Source organism: Stenella coeruleoalba (assembly GCF_951394435.1).
Source record: "Stenella coeruleoalba genome assembly, chromosome: 3".
Taxonomy (NCBI): Eukaryota; Metazoa; Chordata; class Mammalia; order Artiodactyla; family Delphinidae; genus Stenella; species Stenella coeruleoalba.
Window position 1 is genome coordinate 65,692,541 of NC_137148.1, and position 23,804 is coordinate 65,716,344.

Genomic DNA, 23,804 nt, shown 5'->3' on the forward strand with positions numbered 1-23,804 from the left:
TACGGAAGCATACAATAGTAGAATGGAGTGTATGCCAGGTTCTTATATTGAAAGGCAATACTGTAAAGCTAATCTATAAATTTAAAATGAACCCAACTGCAACAAGTTACTTTTGTTGAAATTGACAACTGATACTGAAATTCATATGGAAAAATAAGTAAGCAAGAATAGCCAAGAGATCCTAAAAAAAGAATTAGCTATCAGAAACTGTCATATTTTTTAACCTTTTACACATTTAATGATTTTTATTTACTAACTATTCAAAACATTAAAAAAATTATACGTTATTTGCCAATATTTTAAGAACCAAAAAATGCTTCTGTACAATGCTAAGTGATGGAAAAACATAATTTCACAATCGGTATATCTGTAGCTATGTAAACCTTTATGCAAAGAGAAGACAATGAAGTGATTATCACTGGAAGGTTTTCAACCTAATTATCAACTTTTCTGGATTTCTCAAATTTTCTAAGTGTTACGAATATGGTCTGAACAAGGTAAAATTGATTTGTAATTACTATTTTAATAGCTGTTCTCTGTGAAAATCATTTCTTCATGGATATAATAAGGATAAAGTTTAATATGTCTTGTTTTTAATTGAACTGGATTTTAACCTTGCATCTGTGAAAGCAAGTAATATATATTTTGAAACCTGAAATAAATCAATAAAAGAAATGGTGATCAACTCTAGAGAGAAATCATAGTATCTCACAATGCTTATTTTTAAAGGTCTTATTTTGAACATGTATATGAATTCGTCGATGAACAGTATTTGATAATAATCTAATGAAATATAAAGCACAGGTTTCCTCCTAGCCAACATAACTAAACATGTATTTGATATCTACTTTGTCTGGAGCATGAGGGTAGACACTGGATTAAAAAAAGTACATAGCAAGACAGGAGACAAGATGGCGGAGTAGAAGGACTTGAGCTCATGTACTCTCACGAAAACACCAAAATCGCAACAAACTGCTGAACAACCATCGACAGAAAAGACTCCAATCTACCAAAAAAGATATTCTATATTCAAAGATGAAGAAGCCACAACGAGACAGTAGGAGAGGTGCTTTTGGCAGGTGGGCGACCCACAAACAGGAAAATACTTATATTGCAGAGGTTCTCCCACAGGAGTGAGAGTTCTGAGCCCCACGTCAGGCTCCCCAACTCAAGAGTGGGAAGAGCAGCCCCCAGAGCACTTGGCTCTGAAGGCCAGTGCGGCTTTAATGTAGGAGCTCCACAGGACTGGGGGACAGGACTCGACTCTTGGAGGGCAAACACAAGGTTTCACGTGCACTGGGACCCTGGACAAAGCAGTGACTCCGTAGGAGCCTGGGTCAGACCTACTTATGGGGATTGGAGGGTCTCCTGGGGAGGCAGGGAGTGGCTGTGGGGGCAAGGACACTGCTGGTGAAGGCCCAGGGAATACCCACTGGCTGCCATGTTGGCCTCACCGAATGGCCTGCAGGCTCCAGAGCTGGGATGCCTCAGGCCAAACAACCAACAGGGTGGGAACACAGCCCCACCCATCAACACACAGGCTGCCTAAAGCCTTACTGAGCTCACAGCCACCTCTAAACACATCCCTCGACACGGCCCTGCCCACCAGAGGGACAAGACCCGGCTCCACACAACAGTAGGCAGGCACCAGTCCCTTCAACCAGAAGGCCTGCACAGACCCCTGGACCAACCTTACCCACCAGGTGCATTCCTATACACTAATAACGAAAGATCAGAAAGAGAAATTAAGGAAACAATCCCATTTACCATCGCTTCCAAAAGAATAAAACACCTAGGATTAAACCTAGCTAAGGAGGCAAAAGACCTGTATTCTGAAACCTACAAGACTGATGAAAGAAACTAAAGGTGACACAAACAAATGGAAAGATATACTATGTTCTTGGATTGGAAGAATCAATATTTTCAAAATGACTATAATACCCAAGGCCATCTATAGATTCAATGCAATCCCTATCAAATTACCAATGGCATTTTTCACAGAACTAGAACAAAAAATCTTAAAATATGTATGGAGACACAAAGACCCTGAATATTCAAAGCAATCTTGAGAAAGAAACAGAGCTGGAGGAATGAGGCTCCCTAACTTCACTCTACTACAAAGCTAGTCAACAAAACAGTATGGTACTGGCACAAACACAGAAATATAGATCAATGGAACAGGAAGGATAGAAAGCCCAGAGATAAACTCATGCACCTATGGTCACCTAATCTATGACAAAGGAGGCAAGAATACACAATGGAGAAAAGACAGTCTCTTCAATAAGTGGTGCTGGGAAAACTGGACAACTACATGTAAAAGAATGAAATTAGAACATTCCCTAACACCATACACAAAAATAAACTCAAAATGGATTAAAGACCTAAAGGTAAGCCCAGACACTATAAAGTCTTAGAGGAAAACATAGGCAAAACACTCTGACATAAATCACAGCAATATCTTTTTGGATCCAACTCCTAGAGTAATGCAAATAAATACAAAAATAAGCAAACGGGACCTAATTAAACTTAAAAGGTTTTGCACAGCAAAGGAAACCATAAACAAAACGAAAAGACAACCCACAGAATGGCAGAAAATATTTGCAAACCAAGTGACTGACAAGGGATTAATCTCCCAACCTAAACATCCACCAACAGAAGAATGGATAAAGAAGATGTGGTACATAGATATAATGGAATATTACTCAGCCATAAAAAAAGAATGAAATAATGCCATTTGCAGCAACATAGATGGGCCTAGAGATTATCATACTAAGTGAAGTAATTCAGACAGAGAAACAAAAATATTATAATATCACTTATACATGGAATCTAAAAAGATGATACAAATGAACTTATTTACAAAACAGAAACAGACTCACAGACTTTGAAAACAAACTTATGGTTACTAAAGGGGAGAGGTCGGGGGGAGGGATAAATTAGGAGTTGGGGATTAATATATACACACTACTATGTATAAAATAGATAATCAAGAAAGACCTACTGTAAAGCACTAGGAACTCTACTCAGTATTCTGTAATAATCTATATGGGAAAAGAATCTGAGAAGAATGGATATATGTACATGTATAACTGAATCACTTTGCTGTACACCTGAAACTAACACAACATTGTAAATCAACTGTACCCCAATATAAAATAAATATTAAATTTAAAAAAAGGACATAGCATGATTCCTTCTTTTCAGTTTTATAGCTGACAACAAAAACAACTGATATTCACGGAATTCTTTTTTTTGGTTATCATATTTATCCTCATATTTGAGGCAGTTGTTATTAATATCCTTCTTTTATACATGGGACAACTGTAGCACACAGCAGTTATAATTGAGTTAGAATATTAAACTTTAAAAACTCAATAGCAACTCATAGCATATGTAAATGATAACTCAGCAATGCTCACAAAAAAAGAAAAAGAAAGAAAAAACGGCCATTTTCCCAAAGAAAAGTCAGGAGAATCTTCAAGGAGAAGGCAGGAACTAAGTCAAGCCTTAAAGGGCTCAATCACATGGCAAAGAATAGAGAGCAGGCTCCAGAGGAGACAAAAGCATGGAAAACGTCCCCACAGAATCAGGAATTAGCAAGTTCAGGGAATAATGAGCAGACTTATTGTTTTAAGCAAAGGATTCACTTAGTTAAGTGGTTGGAAAAGAAATTTGCAAAGTAGGTTTATCATCTTCCTAATGGAGTATCTAAATTCATGATTTTGCAACGTATACTTTTTTTATTCCTTGAATGTCTTGTTAAAGAAACATGCTTAAATGAAATGTCTGGGATTGGTTTCTAAATAATCCAGTGTGTATGGTGGGAGGCGTGGGGCTGATGATGAAACGCTAAGTATCTGAGACTTAGTTACACTCTTCTTTCTTCCTTTGTATGTTTGAATTTTTTCAAAATAAAAGATTTTTAAGAGGCACTTAAAAACATACTATTATTAAAGAAGTGGGGTATGTATATATACATCTATCTGTGTGTGAAACCGTTTACAACTGAAAACCATTTACAAGTATGCACTATATGATACATACAACTTTGTTCCTGGGGTTTATAGACCCTTAAATTTAAACAAATAATCTTAGGTGGTACAGTCTTTTATACTCAGTCTCTGGTCAAGAGTGTTTCAAACTCACGGACATTAGCCTACCACTGCTTAGCCTACCTAAGTATTCCTCTTAATGCTTAGCATCTGTTGCCGACTGATAAAATTTTAGTCTCAGAGTTAAAGGAAACAGATGTTACTGTTCTTTAGAAAAATAATTGAGATTTTCAATATGAAAATGTTATTAAAGGGAAGGGAGGAAGCTAAGAAGCAAGCAAACATATTCGATCACAATATAGAGGGAAAGATGATTAAAACAAAGGTGATAAGGGAAGTAAAATTCATTTACTATGTTTTTTTCTCAGATCCTTCAAATCATGCAACCTTTTTCAAGGTACTCTGTGTTTTTGTACATGCTATCTATTTTTTTCAACCTTCTGGTCTCAACACAAGAGTCATCTCTTCTGAAAAGTGTTCCTTGTCCCTACTCTCCACACCAAGCAGAGTCTGGATCTTTGTACACCTATGTGTTACACACATACCTGCCACCCACCAAATTGTAATGTAATTGTCTCCTCTATTTTACTGAGGTTCTTATCAGTCCCCTGTGCCTATTAAACAAAATAGTGCACAGTAGTCACTGAAAAATGCTGAAATAACAGGAACTTGACAACAATTGCAAATAATGAGCATTTTAACAAATACAAGAGAACACTTTAACAAATTCAAAAGCACACTTAGATTACAAATTAAAAATGCATGCTATGTTTTCTTTATTTAAGAGAAACCGCCACACATTGCTTTGTATTTATATTTACTTATCAATGATATTTTGGAAAATTAAGAATGAAGAAGCAAATATATTTATGTTTATGGTAAAGGACCGGGCTTTAGGGTAAAATAAAGGTCTGAGAGAATTTCTCCTCAGCATCCAAATCTTTTATCACTAACTGGAATTCGGAGAAAGTTCAATTGAGCAGCCAGCCTCGAGATGCCTGCATATGGGACAGTGTGTGTTTTTCTGAGTCCACTTAATTTGTAAGAGAGACATCCTCAAGAGTTCTGGATGCCTGAGTAGGCAAGCTGGCTGGCAGAAAATTCTTGGACCTCAAATAGTTCTCAAACCTAAGGTTTACCTAATTTTCATCGAGTACACCCTGTGACAATGCCCTGTGACAATGCCAGGGAGTATACAATGGCACGCTATTCAGTTTAATAAATTTAGCTAACTATTAAACATTAAATAACACACATTGGAACTAAGGAGTTATAAAACACAAGACAACTTGTTTCTTCTGGAGGCTGTAGGGAAGAATCTCTTTTCTTGCCTTTTCCAGTTTCTAAAGGCTGCCTGATTCCTTAGCTTTGTGACTTCCTGATCACTCTGACCTTGACAACTTTTGTTAATGACTGTCCCGCCTCCCTCTTACAAGGATCCTTGTGAATAAACTGCCCTGTCTCCCCATAATTCAAGATAATCTTCCCATTCCAAAATTCTTAACTTAATCACACATGCAAAGTCCCTTGTGTCAAGTAAGATAACATATTCACAGTGTGTTTTTTTTTTTTTTTTAAACGGGGTTGGGGAGAGGGGCATTGTCTACCACACCTACATTTCCTTTTTATAAAGAGGTATCCAATAACATTCCCTAGACTCAGGGCTGCCTGTAGCAACATCTGGAGCACATCCTCAAATACAATCAGAATGGTAACCTTTGGGGTCCTGGAATACAGAAGCCCTGCCCTGACCCTAACTGGCAATGAAAATCCCAAACTTTTTTTCTCCAAAGGCCCCTTTTACTATCCCTCCATATTCCAGACCCATTATACTACTCCTAGCTGATTAGAGCTTATGATATGCTTCAAATCATTGTACTAAACTAACTTATCCAAACCAGAGGAAATACACTTAATGACTTAGTCATTTTGTATAATCAATCTGAAGTAAATCGCAATTTGTTAGGCCACTGAAATAAAAATAATTCAGACTTTCAGTTGGTCACCACTAGATCAAACTGTTCATCAATGAAAGATAGAGACTGGTCACTGCAAAGCTTAGTTTCCAAACATGAAATAACCTCTAGTGTTGACACATCTCTTTAAAATTCTCTATTCTCAAGTCAATTTGAAAAGTTAGGAATATTTATTTCAGATTCAATTTCTATCATTTTATCTATAAAGATATAATTTCTTATTTTCAGAGTCATTCCTGAACATTAAAACTATATTAAGTATGGATATAAGGGCAAGAATTCAATACAGTTTTGTTTTTAGCTGTATAAATAAAAATGCGTCTAAGTAAAAGAATACCCAAAACATTAGGAATAGAGGAAGAAACAGGGAAAAGATCCAAGCAACAGAACATAACAAAGAAGGAAACATTGAGAAAAACAGAAGAAATACACATATTGATATGCTAAACAGTGCTCTGCCCAAGAGGCTAAATTACTGGTTGCTAACTGTAGTTAATCTGCAGAAAAGACTTCGACTAAGCCTCCAGTATATTCATTAGTCCTGGATCACTTGAGCTTCACGGAGCTTATTTACTTATTTTTAGGATTAGCAACACAAATTATTTAACCAATGTATTGATTAAGGCCTGTTTTTATGCATATGTCTGGGAGCTTCAAATGTTGACTACGTAGGAAATACATTTTTACTGACATATTAACTAATTCTTCCAGTTTAACTGAATACCAAAATTTTTTAAAACTCCAAACACTAACAATTTTACTTTTTTAAAAACCTACTGTTTTTACACAAAACTAAAGTCATTGATCCCTTTTTGGAGGTGGAAGGAAACCCAGAAATGACATTCCTCACCTAATTGTGATAGAAATTATACAGCACTGGAAATGTGGGTCAGCATTTTATCATTTACAAATCTAGGTCAGGTCAGCATTTCCCAACTAGTTTCTACTTGTAAATTCATATGCACCACTATTATCTCTTAAAATGGAGAACGTGGAAATACAGGGACAAATGTAAGGTAATATGTGAATGTGCAAAGACACCCAACACCCCGTGTGCCCAAGATAAGTGACCACAGGTGACTGAAAAGATTTCTAATAACACACAGAAATAATAACATTTTCTTTTGCACCTCAACTCTGTTCTCCACTGGCAACATTAGTGGTCATTTGTGCCTATTTTCATCTCATTGTGATGGTACCTAGAGTGCATTTGCTATATTTGTGCTGCTTAATTTGAGCTATTTTATGGACACCTCACATCTAAATATGAAGCAACAAGAGTGTCACAGGTATTAACAAGAGAAAGTATACATATAACTATGATTAATAGACTTAAGAAGATGAAGATGTAAATGCTTCACATGTCCTTGATAAATGATTGATAAGAGAAACTATTCTGAAGGAAAAGTGCAAATTCTGCTATGAAAAAAGTACTCTGATCATGCAGTCAGGTAAGAAAGAATGACAAAATGGAAAAACCTGCAAAAATATCGAGTCAGGGTACTGGCTACTCATTAGAATCACCTAGAGCTTTTAAAAACAATCAATGCCCAGAAATTTGGACTGAATTGGGTGGGCATATAGTTTCTCAAAGTTCCCTGGGAGTTTTTACTTGCAGTCAAGGTTACAAGTCACTATGCTACAGAAGACCAGAATCTACTTCAGATACCTACCTAATTAGCCTGAGGTAGTAGTTTTCAAAGTGTAGTTTATGGAATGTTTTCATGGGTTTATGCAGTCAAAACTACTTTTATAATGCTAAGAAAATACCTGCCTTTCTACTGTGATGCCATTTGTATTGATGGTGCAAAAGCAATAGTAGCTACAGAATTATCATCTTAACAAACTCTCTCCACCCTCAACCACTGAGGCATACAAACGCTGCTTTTCCTCTTGAATTTCCTGTGGAATTATCAGCATTGTTGTATAATAAAAAGGGCTCAAGATTTGGTGACAAACAGAGCTGTTAAGTTTAAATTTGAGCTTCACTATTTATCAGCAGTATGGTCTTGGGCAAGACACTTAAATCATTCTGCGCCTTTTTCTTCATGTGTACACTGTGGCCAATAATGCAAGTTTTCAATAAAGCTCTGTATGTAAAACACATGGCAGAGTAGGTGCTTAATCAATATTTCCTTGCAATCCAAACAATTATCTAAACTGGAGTTGTGCTTCACCACTCCTTACTAAGCACCATCAAAATGATTTTATTTATCTTTATCTTTCAAACCTAACTACTATTGTCAAGAGTTAAGGCATTCAATCATCTACTATCACTGTATTTGTTTCTAAACTAGTCTTCCAGATTTTAATCTTCTATGTAAATAGACCCTGCATTGTTACCAGTTGGTTTTCCAAAATGCACACCATTCTTTTCCCTGCTCTAAGTCTTTATCAGGTACACAAACATCATCAAAATATAAAGGCCTTGAAATGACTTCAAGATCTGGCCCCAATCTTTCTTGTCTCATCTCTCATCATTTCACTGCTTAACTTCTATTCCTGCCAGTCCCCAAGCAACTATTCAACTTCACGCACTTTGTGTCCATAACTACCATTTCCTTTATCTGTCTGAAGGATAGAAAATGCTTTCCCAGCTCTAGCTAATGATTCCTTCCCTAATCCCTACTCACTCCTTAATATACAGGTCAGAGTGTTACCTCTTTGGGGATGTCTCCCCAGCAGTTCTGAGCCACAATTACTCTTTCCTCTGTTTCTAACATATTTCCTATGTATCTCAGCTACAAGATGAGGGAAACTATCTCACACCCTTTCTCTGATATTTGATTTAACTATAAAATGGGGGCAATAGGTCCTACTTTGCACGGTTTATGAGCATTAAATGAATATATCTGTAAGTCACGTAACACATCAACAGAGGAAGAAATGAAGACAAACTTCCTCAGGTTGATCAAGCAAAGGCTGGGCACTGGGAATGATTCTAACCCTGTTTGGCTCAGTCTAAAGCCCATGTTCTTTCCACCACACATGTAGTCTCTCTACGTCCTAGCAGCTAACACATAAAATTTACTTATTTAATACTCTCCCCCACTGTACTGTAAAATCCTTTAAGACAACGAGCACGTTTTACATGACTTTGTATCCCCAGCCTCTCATTCATTTGAGTATCAACTCTGACACTGTGATGTAGAGATTAAAAGACGTAGTTTCTACTTAAGAGCTCTGCCTAGAGAAGGGAAGAATATAGGCAACACCTTACTGCTGTTTTCTATGCAAGAGAAACACTGGGGGTATATACGTGGAGTACAGATGTCCAAATAGATACCTAAAAGGAGTAGAAGTAAACAGAAGGTACAGGGAAGGCCTCTTGGGAAGAGACGAAATTAAAAGTATTAATTCATAAATGATATAATTATCAGACTGTTTATGCTTTGATAGTTGTAAATTATTATTGCTGATAAACATTTTATGGTCTGCAAATGCATTTTAAAAAATGGATTCATTAAAATGCAGTAATTCAGATTTAAGTCATTATGACGGGGCTACCTCACAAATATACCAAGTGTAGGTACAAACTCAGAAAGAAACCTCATTGTGTAGCTCTTCCAACTACAATGTACATTTTCTGAAATGTGGACAACTTAAGCTCACAGGAACAGGGCAGGAATGAAAAATTAACCACCGGGCAGTTGTTTCTATTTTCCCCCATGTCTGATTGACTTGTTATATTTGAGAGCAACAAATCATTACGACATATTTTATCCTCAGTTATGTTGTTTTTATTAACAACAGCATGAGGACTTCTGGCATCTGGACATTAAAATAAGTTTGAGTTCTGGCTTCACTACCTACTAGGTGTATAACCCCCAAGCACGTCAGTCTCCTTGTGCCTGACTTCCATTGCCTGCAAACATATATTCAGTTTCGAGCCTGAAATAAGACAATGCTTATAAACTGATTTTTCAAATGCAGCCTGGCACATAGCAAGTGCTAATAAACGAGAACTATTATAGTTAATTTGAAAAAACAAGTATGGCCAGATGATTCAAATACTAATAATCTTAAACACAGTATGTCTTGCTTCTAGATAGTACATAAGACAGTAAGGTGATGAAAAGAATAATCTATCTCTGACTGTACTATGAGCAAAATAACCCAACTTCAGCCTCGAAGAGCATATGCAAGAATTAAGAGTAACAGTCTCTCTACTCTTTTTGAATTGAAAAAGGAACCATATTTTCTAAGTTAAATAACCGCTCACTCATGACACAAGTGTATCCGTCCTATCATGTGGTAGGTGGAGAAAGAAGCTGGCCAAGGAAGGAATAACCCGGTAATAAACTGCCATCTCCTCTATAAATGGTAAACTTCTCCTGGGAAGACATTGTGACTTATGCCCCAGCTATACCCAAAGTAGCTGGCATAAAGCAAACAACAATTAATGAGTTTTCGATTAAATGTCTAAGGGTTTTGTGCTGTATGGGATTCTGCAGGAACTTCTGGGAACACAAGCTCAGCAACTTTTCACTGTAGAAGAGCTTTTTTGTCATGGTTGCTTTTGATACCATAATAAAAGGCATGCGTCTTTTCCCCATAAATATGCTCATAAACGCAAATCTGGCACATGGACCTCATACATTCACCGCAAGGCCTGGTGTAGAGGCTGTTGGCATTTACCGTAACAAAGGTGAAATGCCTGCAGACATAGCTTGGGAGCTTTTTGCTGTTACTACTGATTATTACATCTGTCCTCTGCCTATGCCGGCTTCATTTTTCTCAACCTGGAGACGTAAGCATTTTGCGAACTTTTGTGACGTATTTCAAGCTTTTCTAAAAGACCCAAACTATTAAAGGAATCTGCAATAAGACGAAGTAACACATAAAACCTTCTTAATGTGTGGAAGGGGAGGAAGGCCCGAGGCCAGACACACTCCAAGCACATTAAGCTCCTAGAAGAGAAGCCACCTCCGCAGACAACTCCAATCATTAAAATATAGCTCATAAAGTAAAGTAGCATCTCTAAAGTTGAGAGAATGGAGTTGGAGGAACCTAAAAGGCCACTAATTCAACATGTGAAAATTAAGGTGTAGCACTTGGGGTTTATTTGACAGCAGGGAAATAAAAACCTGGATCAGGCCGGCAGAGAGATAAGGCGCCGCAACATAACAAGCGCAAACCCGGGCAGCTCTAATGCCTCAAAATGACCACAAAGAGTCTAAGTAACTGATGGGTTAAACCAACCAGCGCACTTCTTCGAAACAAGTCAGGAAAGTGGCCTCGGCTTGTGAGGAGGGGTTCCGCGGCCCCGGGGTCTTTCTTGGGCTGCCGGCCCTGGTTCTCCCTGTTTGGACGTGGAGGAGCCACATGGCTCCCGGGCCTGTGCATCCTCCGAGGCCCGGGAAAATCAAGTTAGTGACAGGGTTCCCTAGCCGGGGACCCGGGATCGCCGCCCAACCCTCCAGCCCTTGTGCGGGCCCGCAGCCCCTTCACAAAGCTCAGCCGCGACCCCGAAGCCCCAGTTCTTACCATAGTGAGGCCGGCGAAACCCCAGCCACATCACCCTTCCGGGCCCTGGGCGGAAGAGGCGTGCAGGCCCGACTTGCCTTTCTCGCTCCTTCCGCGGTCTGGTTGGGCCTGTCAGGGTACCTCCTCCGGAGTCGCACGTCTCAGACTCTACGATAGGCTCCTCTCTACAGGAAAGGGCGGGGTGTAAATGACGTCATTCAGCCCCGCGGAAGTAAATGACACTCTCATTGGCTGCTGGATGTCTGCCTGTGGAGCGGGCCTTTTGGAGGAGACCGGAAGTGGAGTTACTGACAGGTAGGGTCCGGAAGTGGCGATTGCCTCGGTAGTTCAGTTCTTTTCTTTTTTAGCTTTGTAGAACTCCGCAGCGCGCAAATTTATTCCTGCTTGGATCCCCCCCCACGATGTGTAAGCTTTTGGCCCTTCTGTTTATGGACTCTTTGGGAACACCTGGGTCCCCTGGGCTTACACGCAGGGCGTTCATCTCCTGGGCTCCCTTTTCAGTTTCTCCCTTTGCACCTGAGAGATTCTTTGGAATGTAAAGCGCCTTTGAAATGCCCTGTAAAGTTGTGGGATTAGGAGGACACTTGAATTCGGTGGGTTGTGTTGAGAAGGTGTTGGATCATTTCTCTAACATTGGCGTTTTGTAAATGGGTTCCATCTGGGGCTGAAACGTACTAGGCCCGTTGGGGTCAGGAAAGAACTTTCTGTGGTAACAAATGGAAAGGAACTGCGTTTCCTGAGTTCAGTAGTTGATTAGGTACTCCAGAGAAGGAGTCCAGCTGCAAGATCAATAACATGCCAACTTTTTCTTTTAATCAGTAGTATTATTCTTTAGCTTTCTCTAATTTTAATAATCCCATTAGATAAGGCTTTATTCCCCCCCACCCCGAGATTCTTTTTAAAATGTTATCAGTTTTTTAATGCTTTGACTTAAAGTGGGATAGAGAAAAAGAGGAAAGGAAACTCACATGAGGTGTTGATTTATGTGCTGTTCTTGGCCAAACTATGAGACCCTTCTATATTTAGGGCAACACAGTGATTAGAACATTTGGGTTTCTCCTGTGATTACATCGTTGGCCACAGCCCAACACGTTTTCTTTTCTTTTCTTTTTTTAACCATAACTAACTTTACTTTTGAATCTATTGAATTGTGAAGAGTTGGTCCAAACACAAATTTAGCAAATATTTAACTGAGCTTTATTCAAGGGATCATGAGAGTGCAGCAGAGGAATAAAGATGGCCTGTTCCTTCCAGAAATTTAATGGGCATGGGAAAGAGGGGAATAAGAAATGTATAAAAACGTACTGTACCCTCCTCCTATCAAAAAACAAGCCATAATGCTCTGGCTTGTGATTGCTTTAGAGTATATCTTGCAAGTCTTGCCATTCAAATTAAATAACCTTGGCTTAGTTATGGAAATTATGTTGTGCAACTCATCAAGCTTGGCTTCTAAAGTAGTAACTGTGTCTGCAGACGTTTTGCTTTCATGTGAAGATTGTCTTCATCTTTAGGAACGCTTAGGGTAATATGTAATACCTGAAGTGCACCAGGAAACTGAAGTTGTTAGAGATCACAATTGATGTACTATATTTATGGATTTGAATTAATTTTAGGCCATGGGCTCTTATGTACTTCAGCTTCAAAACAGGAAAGAACAATGTCAGTTATTTTAAAGTTACCCATAGAGGAGCCCAAATAGCAATAGATAAGGTTGAACATACATAAATGTGTAGTTTGTTTTTCATGTATCACAGCAAACAAAGTTAATCTGATGTGTGGCAAGATCTCTACTGGCGGTGGTAATTGAGCTATATGGTCATTAAGCACATGAACTCCCTGCTCTTGGTTTTCACTGCCAGTGAACTAATGTAAGTACTATCTTACACTGCTGTTTCAAAAGTCTACTTTCCATAGCTGTGCTGTGGATTCTCATTTCAAACTATCTTGGATCATTTTCTTACTTACTAAAAATGAAATCTGACTCTATCATTTCGTTCTTCAAAAATTATTGTCTCTCCTGCATCCAGAAGAGTATTTTTAACTTTGGTTTCATGGGTTCAGTAGGATTGTATGCAAAAATAGTATGTATTTATGTTTTTTTGTGGAGAGAATGCATAGGCTTCCCCAGTATTGTAAGGATTAAATGAGTTATTACAAGTAAGTCATCTAGCCAGGTATTGGACATACACTAAGCACTCAGTAAGGGTTGCCTGTTGTGTGCCTGGCTTGCTTTCTTCACTAAATTAAAAACTCTTTGAAGGGAGGGATAATGGTGGAGGGCTGATTGACTTTCATGTTAGGCACTCAATAAAAGGTTTTTTAAATTAATGGTTTTTAAAATTAAATTGGTATCACTTTTATACCACCAGACCACTTTCTTCCCTCTTCTCTTTTTACTTTGTGTCTAGTATTGATAGCGTTGATTATTTCCTTTTATCTGACTTCCTATTTTTCCCTCATTCAATGATATTCACATATATTAAAAGACAATGGTTTTACTTAACTCGTTTTCTTTGATCCTCAACTAGTCTCCATAGACTGAGGTTGAAGTTCTTTGTTACCTAGTGTTCGTCTTTGTCCTTTTTTTCCTCCCTCTTTTTTTTTTTTTTTTTTGTGGTACGTGGGCCTCTCACTGTTGTGGCCTCTCCAGTTGTGGAGCGCAGGCTCAGCGGCCATGGCTCACGGGCCTAGCCCCTCCACGGCATGTGGGATCTTCCCAGACCGGGACACGGGTTCGTGTCCCCTGCATCGGCAGGCGAACTCTCAACCACTGCACCACCAGGAAGGCCTTCCCTCTTTTTAAATTCTCTTTCCCCATGGCTCTTAGATTAAGACCCATAAAATTTTGATTGACCTGCATGTTCTTTCTTTCACCTTAAGAAATGCTTCTTTTAACTTTTCTCTACTTCCAACCCCATTTATTTGCTCCTCTGAGCAAAAATCCTTTAAGGAGTTTCTATGCTCCAAGTCCCAATTTCCCTTCTACTGTTCTTTCTTGAGATCCCTTCAACATGGCTATTGCTCCCCCAAATGCTCTTGTTAGTGTCAGCAGTCAGTCTGAAACTGTGAATTGTTCATTTCCATATATCATTGCTATTTCTTGTCTCCAAGCCTTTGCTCGTGCAGCTTCTTCTGCCTGGAATGTGTTTCCTTATCTTTTTCCTTCCACTCCTAAACCTTTTCCACCTTTTAAGATTTACATCAGATATAACTCAAGGAAGCCTCCCCTGAAATTTCAGGCAGGTTAACGTGCTACTTTTCAGATGAGCTCCCACCCTGCCTCTGCACTTTACAAGCTTGTATAATAATTCTCTTTGGGTGTTTCTATCTCACCAGAGAGCTGGGGATATGTCTTACTCATCTTTGAGATATGAAAGCCTGGTACATAGGATGTAGTCAGTGAACATTTTAATGCATTGATGGCATGCCCAAAGTCACTCAGCTACGAAGCCCTAGAGTTTTGATTTCAATCTGAGTCTTCTGAGTATAAAATCAGTGCTTTATTTGCAATACCTTGTTTTCAAGAAAGAAGGTGGCTATCTTCAAGCTAGTTCTTTTTGTACTAGTAGGAGGTAATTAATGCATTTTATAGCCCTGGGCAGTTTGTTCCTTGTCCTTTGTGAAGCTGATGAGAAAGTGAGTTGTGTCTTTTTCTAAAACACTGGCAGAAATCAGTGAACAGAGGGTTATTATAGTCAGCAAATTTTTTTTTTTTTTTCCGCGGTACGCGGGCCTCTCACTGTTGTGGCATCTCCCGTTGCGGAGCACAGGCTCCAGACGCGCAGGCTCAGCGGCCGTGGCTCACGGGCCTAGCCGCTCCGCGGCATGTGAGGTCTTCCCGGACCGGGACACGAACCCATGTCCCCTGCATCGGCAGGCGGACTCTCAACCACTGCGCCACGAGGGAAGCCCAGCAAATTTTTAATATTGATAAAATTGGGCTCTTTCTAGAAGAAAAACACCACTGAGACTTTCGTTGCCAAAAGAAAAAATCTGTGTGAGAATTCCTAACTGTTGATGAGGCATTCATGCTTTTACTAGATGCCAGTATTGCCAATAGCTTTAAATTAAACTTTTGCTTTTGTGCTATTGGGAAATCCCAGGGTATTTACAAGGTAGTGCACAGATTTTCTCCCAATGATGGAAATTTGCTCTTAAGATTGAGTTAATGATGGTTAGTTTGTTAACATGATTTCTGATACTTGGCACAAAAGTTAGGTACACTGATTTTGCATATAAAACACTGTTTAATTCTAGATAATGAGCCAGACTTTCCAACTACCTTTTATGGCAGGCATTCTGGATTCAAACTTCTCTCTGAATCTCATCATCATTGTTGCAGTCTGTAAACCAATCTTTTATAAATTTGTCTAGCTTTTAGGACTAACAAAAAAGGAAATAATTTAATTCTATAAATTCTGAAAAGGCTTCGGCAGCTTTCACCCTTAGCAATGGGGTTGAAAATGATGATTAGGCTTGGAATTGCTGCAGTCAAAAACAAGTATTACTTGGAGTACACTCCTGAATTTGTGCCTTGTTTCTTTGAGCTTTACTAACCCTGCAGAAGTGACCAAAATGTTGAAATAAGCAAGGAGTTCAATCTGGTCTTTGTGTGAGAGGATGCTATTAGCTTACTTGTAATTTTGTCTGAACAGTTAGTGAGAATTTTATTGAATAAAGAAAGATCTTGCTCAGTTGGAACAGAAACAAGTGGCTGCCAAGAAATAAGATGCAGCCATTGTTGAAGAGGCTCATCAAAGTGTCCTGACAGTATAAATATTGACATGCTGAGATATGTCAATATTTACCATAGAATTTGGAAGTTGCCAAGTTCCTGTTTAAGAAATGTGACACTAGCATTGAACACAGTATATCAATAAATAAGGAGCATGTCCAAATGAACAGCTGCTCAGAGAAAATCTCAGAGAAAATAGGATAACATCTGTCTAAACTTTAGGGCGCTTCAAAAGTTAAATTTAAAAAATTTATTGATGCTTCTTTGATAATTTGTAGGTAGATACATGTATAATATAGTATATTAATATAGTTCTATATGTAGGTTTAACAAGTGTTTTTTTAAAAATTACAGCATGGTTGCAATTTATAACTTTGTAAATTAGTGGTGCTGTGATACTCATCTCTAAAATGAATAAAAAAAAATCTTGCCATAATATTGTGTTTAGGAACCAACCTCTTCATTTTAAGCATTATTCTTACAGAAATTGGCTCGTCACGCCTTAGGTATTACTTTTGGGAACAGAAAGTTTGTGCTCTGAGAATTTAGCAATAGAGAAAACATGAGCTTCTGAAGTTTAACTGTAATGAAGAAATTTGTCCTGGTTATTATCTGAAAACTATGTCTCAGAAGAAAATCTGTAGGGTAATGAGCAAGTAAAGTCAGTATGTTTGATTGAGTATCACAGGTCACTGCTGTTAATTCCCATATGAATATCACTGTAATATAACAGAGCACTCGGTGAAAGATAGATGCTTGAAACCTTTATATCAAGTCATTGGAACCACACAAACAATGTTACATCTATTTTGCAGACTTTTAGAAGGTTAAACTTAACATTCTTAGAATAATAATAGTCCAAGCAGTCCTAGAAGAGCATAAACCATGGGTATTGGAACTGGTCCTCTCATTGCTTCTCTTTTCTGATAGCAAAGATTGATGGCTTTTGTACAGTAATCTAATCATTTTACCATATTGTAATGTTATGTTTATATTGTGAACAGTGAATCCAAAGTACAATTGAGGTCATATATTCTTGCAGAAGCTACGTTTGTTTCTATAAATAACTTGATAAACATGAAGAAACAGCTTTACTTAGAGGTTCATAAAAGGCTTTTGATCTAATTTCAGTGCATTAAAGACAGAAGCAAAAACACAATTTTAAAATTTAAATTGATTGGATCCCTCTTTTGGGGGGGCTTTGCCAATATTTTGAGGTAAGATGTTGAGTTTTAAGGAGAAAACATTAGAATATTAATTAGTGATTTTTAAAACTTGGGAAACATTTTTTGCCCTGTAACCAAGACTTGAACCTTTGTTTTGAATAGACATATTATGATTTTTTTTTTCTAGAATCATTAGCGCCTTATGCAAAATATTTACCAGTTGTCTTCTTGAACCACCTGTTTACTGGTTATTTCTTATGTAGTGACAACAAAGTCCCAGTGTTTTTGAAATGCCATGTGTTTTGGATTTGATAAGAATGGAAGCATATAAAGCTGAAAATGTAAAACTTCCTGTTTGGTATTGAATATTATGTTTAATAGAGTGTTTCCCAAAGTGTGTACTTATACCACTGATGGAGTATATACATTTGCTTACTTACAACTGTTTTGCACGTACTTTGAGATAATTCACATAACCAATGAATGACAATGAAGATTTGTCCTGAAATATGCCTGATTCCAAAGACTGACACAGGTAGCTTAAGGAAAAAGGAATTTCTTGGCCTCACACCTAAAACATTCACAGTTAGATCTAGATTCTGGTGATGCTGAAATCAGATCTGACCACCCCTCAGTTCTACTTTCTGCTCTCTTGGTTTTGTTCCCAACAGCTCCAGTCTTACAGCATCATAACACCAAATCCAGTAGAGAAGAGTATCTATCCTTTATATGCAAATAAAAGTCCTGAAATTGAGCCTTACTGGCCTTAGTTGTCCTAAGTTGAATCACGTGCTCATCTTTGAATCAGTTACTGGGGATTAAAATGTAATGTTGGTTTAGCCCGGGTCTGTGTTCTGCTGGAACTTGGGGCCAAAAGTCAGCTTGCTCATAGCCTGTGGATAAGAATAGCAGATGTGAGGGGGGTCACTCGAAGTTTTATTGCTACCAGTAGGGAGTCTGTATTGGGTAACAAAAATCAACAAATTCTCTCTAAATGTTGTGTGAATGAACACTTTTAACCTGAATTGTGGTGGGGCATGGACCAAGACACTGATGGCATTCTCTGACCAATGTTTAGTGACAGCTAATAATACAGAACTCTTCAGTTGAGAATGGAGGAGGAAAAGTATAAACTAGAGTCATTCAAATTGGTACAGATTAAATGAATTCAGCCATTTAAGTTAGAATCGTTTATTGATTACGAGCCAGGAACTATAATAGGTATTTGACTTATATTGTTTAGATAAAAAAATCAAAGATGTCATGAGTCTAATGATGTGCCATAGGATGGGAAATTTTGGAAAGTTTCAGTACAATTATTACTTCTGGTTTCTTTATTGTGGATATTCTGTGCAATCTTGGAATATATTTATGATTCATATTGAATATTTTGTTCAATTAAAATTTTTTACACATTTTGGCTTTAAGACCAAATTACTATTTTTTAAAATATTTGTTTATTTTATTTTATTATTTATTTTCTTTTTATTTTTTGGCTGCGTTGGGTCTTAATTGCGGCACGCGGGATCTTCGTTGAGGCACGCAGGATCTTTTTCGTTGTGGCGTGCGGGCTTTCTCTCTGGTTGTGGTGCATGGGCTCCAGAGTGCATGGGCTCTGTAGTTTGCTGCACGCGGGCTCGGGCTCTAGTTGAGGCGTGCGAGCTCAGTAGTTGTGGTGTATGGCCTTAGTTACCCTGCGGCATGCGGCATCTTAGTTTCCCGACCAGGGATCGAACTCACGTCTCCTGCATTGGAAAGCAGATTCTTTACCACTGGACCACCAGGGAAGTCCAAAGACCAAATTATTAATGTATAGCCGATAAATATTGAAATAATTCAGGTATTTTTATTATCAGCTTTTCAGTTGATTATGCAAAACAGATTTTTTATCCTTAGTATCTTTGATTCATTATTGTATAATAAAATTCAACAATGCATTATGCACTAGTATCCCTAGTGTAATGTTTATCAGATAGGAGTATTTACTAGGACCAATAATGAGTTCCATACTTCTTTAGATAGGCTCCTAAATTTTGAAGTATTAAATTATATATGTAAGAATAAATTTCTAATAGATGACTTTTTCTTTTTTACAGAAGTACCCTATACAAACAATTATCCTGATGGTCAAAGAACACTTTTTTGAAAACACTTTTCTTTTTCCCTCTTTTTCTTTTATTTTATAACATCTTTATTGGAGTATAATTGCTTTACAATGGTGTTAGTTTCTGATTTATAAGAAAGTGAATCAATTATATATATACATATGTTCCCATATCTCTTTCCTCTTGCGTCTCCCTCCCTCCCACCCTCCCTATCCCACCCCTCTAGGTGGTCACAAAGCACCGAGCTGATCTCTTTGTGCTATGTGGCTGCTTCCTACTAGCTATCTATTTTATGTTTGGTAGTGTATATATGTCCATGCCACTCTCTCACTTTGTCCCAGCTTACCAATTTTCTTTTTATACATTTTATTATGGAAAATTTCAAACATATGTAACAGTAGAGAGAATAATGGGTTCCTATTATCTAGCACAACAATTATCAACTCATGGCCCATCTCATTTCATTTATATCTTACTCAAACTTCACTCTTCTTTTCTAAATTATTTTTAAACAATCCCTGACATCATATCACCTGTAAATATTCTAACATGTATCTTTAAAAAGTAAGGACATTGTAGAAAACATAACCACAATTCTATTAACATAGCTTAAAAAATTAACAGTAGTTCCCTAGTACTACCAAGTACCTAATCTGTCTTCAAATTCCTCAAATTACTACTTCATAAATTTTAATAGTTTGTTGGTTGAGTCAAGATTTAAATAAGATCTTTAAATTGCAGTTGCTTGTGGCTTTTAAGTCTCTTTTAACTTAAATAGTCCAACCCTCCTCTCCCTTTTGCACTGAAGTTTATTTGTTGAAAAAACTGTCAGTTGCCCCATGAAGTGTCCCACTGTTTAGATTTTGCTGATTGCATCCCTTTAGTGCCATTTAACATGTTCCTTCATCCCTTGTGTTTCCTATAAATCGGAGGTTTGATCTGATTCTGTTGAATTGTTTTTTTTTTTAGCATGAATATATCATAGGTAATCCTATGTAGAGGTTTATGGCTTTTACCAAGGCAACCAATGGGCTATGAGTTCTTTTTTGTATTGGTTAAGCCAGGGGGTTATGAATTCTTTTCTATTTATATCTCAAAATTTGGCTTTAAGACAGAATTTGTATTAGGAAATAAAAGAAGTCAGAATGTGGGGAAAGGGAAGAGGAACACTTATATATATAGATATGTTTACTGGCCATAAATTTGTCATTACCCTAGTAACTCTTCACTTCTCTAATTTTAAAACAAGTGATGTTAGGAGTTCCTGTCTTGAACCATATAGACTCAAAGAATGTTTTTCTTTAGAATTTCATGAGTTCTCATTAGTAGAAGAAGGATTGGCTCTATACTTTGAAAATTCTGTTTGTGGTTAGAATAATCTAAAATAAGGCAGTTGTTTGTAGAGAAGGTATAGTAAAGTTGTATAAAGAACTTTCCCTCTACTATTTGAAGTCTGTACCTGGGTTATTTTGGGTTATACATCGGGTCATGATTTAGATTTGTGTTAATACATTGGGATACTTTGTTCATAGGTTAAGGAAAAGCAATTCAGTACCTTGATAGTATAAAATGAGAAAATTCAGAGAGAGGCTGAGAGCTAAGAAGTAGAGTTAAATATGAGACTCATAAAGAGGCTGTCTAGGGTTGAGACACTTTTAAGGCAGTGTGTTGGATAGACCTAGTTTTGAATACACTTCTATCTTTACTACACCTGCTGAATTTCAGTTTTCTTGTTTTTAGAATGGTTCTGAAGAGTAAAACAATATATGTAAAATTCTCAGCACAGTTCATGACATATGCTTAGTTCATTTTTGTTCCACTCCCTCACTGACAACCATATACCTTGAGTTTATAGGATAAATTAATGACTTAATAAAGCGCTATCTGTATCGTACATTTTAATTAGCTATATATGTACCTTAATTTTTCTGTGTTTACCTAGTTGTTTTTGTTCTCAGATTATTACCACCTTCTTTTTCATTTTGTCCTGAGTCTAAGAACCTCCTTAGATATTAAACCAGATATACCTGAACTGAATGTTTTCATCTAACTCTCTAACCATGATCTTCATGTCCTAGAATAGTCTAACTTGATTGAATCTTATTGGCCATCAGTTAAATAGATATCTCTATTACAGATAATTTCCAAACAAGGTTTAACCAAAAATTAGGCATTTCCAAATAACAGCAGTTCTGTAAAATTGGTCATGGTCATCATTTGTCTGTGTTTTCTGAGCAAGCAAGATACCATACTAAAAGACACAAAAAATTTAATATGATTTTGTTTTTGAAAATTTGATCATTTATTTTGATGTACATCTTTATTTAGTTTGGAGCTAGGTCCCTTTTTAAAATCAAAAGCATTTATATCAGTGGGCATCTTCGTGGATATTTTCTGTTATGTTTCATTGGACATTCTTGTATCTTGGCCAAAGAGGAGTATTCATGCAGGAAGAAATGAATTTACTAATATGTGTTTCACTTGTCAATTAAAGATAATTTTCAAGGCATTGGATTACATTGTTGTTGTTTTTAGTGAATCTACTAGTTTATTATTGGAATTTTATTTTATAAACATTGGATTCCTCATATGGACATATTCTTAATATCTCTTGTTTTTGTTTATTCTGGGCCTGTAATTTTTTTTTTTTACATTATAAAATGTAGCAACTTCATATATCATCTTCCATGTATTTAAGGTATCTCTTCCTCACTTTTTTATTATTACTTTAGTTCCCATCTAGCAAAATTATATACTACCTTGTATTTTAGTTATAATTTTGTAGAACTCTATTTTATCGTGTTCTTGTAACTGGATTAAAAGCTTCTGAGGGAAGGCATCATTCCTTTTTTTTTTTTTTTTTTTTTAATCTGCTGGAGTTCTTATTTGGCTTCCTCAGTGAATGTTTGACTGGTAATGGAATGGACTTTTTTTAACTGGCTTCCCTCAAATTGATGTCAGTTCATTATTTCAATTTATGGAAAAGTTTTGGTTTTGTTCTATGTACTAAGTGACTCTGAAACTAACTTTGAATGGCTTTTCAGATCAGCTTTTTAAATTCTTCATTGCAAAATTAAACTTCTCTTCCACAAAGTAGCTTCATTTGTTACTATTTTATTAATTCTTTGGGAAAAGTGTTTGTTTAAAAAATAATTATTTCTTTTATTTTCTAAAGAATGTGATATTTCCAACTTCTTCCTAATGAGAAAAATCATCACTGATGACTCTGTAGTTTGAATTTTGTTGATGACTTTCATTGTTTTATAGGATGAACATCTCTGATTCAGTGCTATTTCAGAATCTTTAGGATTTAGTTTCAAAATTGATGTTTTGTTGTAGTCAGAAAAAGACAATGGATTGATTAATCTTTCTGATTAATATGGTAATGCAAAGAGGCTCTTTCTTAGCTATGTGACCTTATTTTTTTGCTGCCTGCTACAGATATTGGCTGCCAGACACTGCCATTCCACACTGTAGGAGCACAGCCTCCAAAATTCTGATACCTTAATAACAAATGACTTTTAATCTAGGTCAACTTCATTGCTTGCTTTATTCAAATGTTGTAGAGGTCAAACCATAGGAAGTCAGCAGAGTGGTACTAGAATTCTGAAGCTATCAAAATTCCATTTCAGAGTCAGAAGCTATATACTCTAAACTCACTGTTGAGTGATTCAATGGGCATAATTCAGCTCAGGCCCTCTTCCATCGGGAGGAAGAGCTGGAAGAATCTCTCTGAACATGATGATCCTGATACCTTCCCTATATTAGACCTTCTTTCTTTTTTCTCCAGTTGGGGAATAAGATGATTGACAGCTGGGATCCTTGGAGGCTGATCATAACTGCTTTCAATGCTTCTGGACCTTGAAAGGATGGATAGATATTCACAGGTATAGACTAGAGGTAGATATTTTAGGAGAGGGAATAGCATAAGCAAAAGGGCAGTTGCAAGGGTGGATTCAGAATTCCTACTCAGCCTTTAGGTCTTAGATCTCATTTCCTCTAGAAAGCTTCCCATGACTGGCAGTCTGGGTGTGTCTGATCTGGGTTCCCCTGTTGCCTCTTACTACCTCTTTATGGCTCTTAACCTCAATGTTTTGTAACATGTGTTTATTTGACTTTCTATTCATGAGAGTATAAATGTTCTGAGGTCAGGGGATATGGCTATTTTATTCATAGGTCTATTCCCAGCACCTAGCATAGTACCTGTTGTCTGGCAGGATCTAAATAAATATTTATGCATGACTTGTCATATTTCAAAAGTCACTTATTTTGTGAGAGGCCAA

The 23,804-nt window shown here is 37.2% G+C and overlaps 2 protein-coding genes across 5 annotated transcripts in view; one reads left to right on the forward strand and one right to left on the reverse strand.

Annotated features, from left to right (window-relative positions):
* Nucleotides 1-11,633, reverse strand: part of TMEM167A (transmembrane protein 167A) — a 36,360-nt gene extending 24,727 nt beyond the window's left edge. The window contains exon 1 of the mRNA XM_079918352.1: nucleotides 11,516-11,633. Within this exon, the coding sequence (XP_079774478.1) occupies nucleotides 11,516-11,518 (3 nt within the window). The 5' untranslated portion in view covers nucleotides 11,519-11,633. The remainder of the gene's footprint in view (nucleotides 1-11,515) is intronic.
* A 138-nt stretch (nucleotides 11,634-11,771) lies between these two features.
* Nucleotides 11,772-23,804, forward strand: part of XRCC4 (X-ray repair cross complementing 4) — a gene marked incomplete at its 3' end in the record, with an annotated part of 262,025 nt that continues 249,992 nt past the window's right edge. For 2 of the 4 annotated variants that reach the window (XM_079916016.1, XM_079916019.1), the window contains exon 1: nucleotides 11,819-11,920. The other 2 variants (XM_079916017.1, XM_079916018.1) reach the window with 2 other exon arrangements.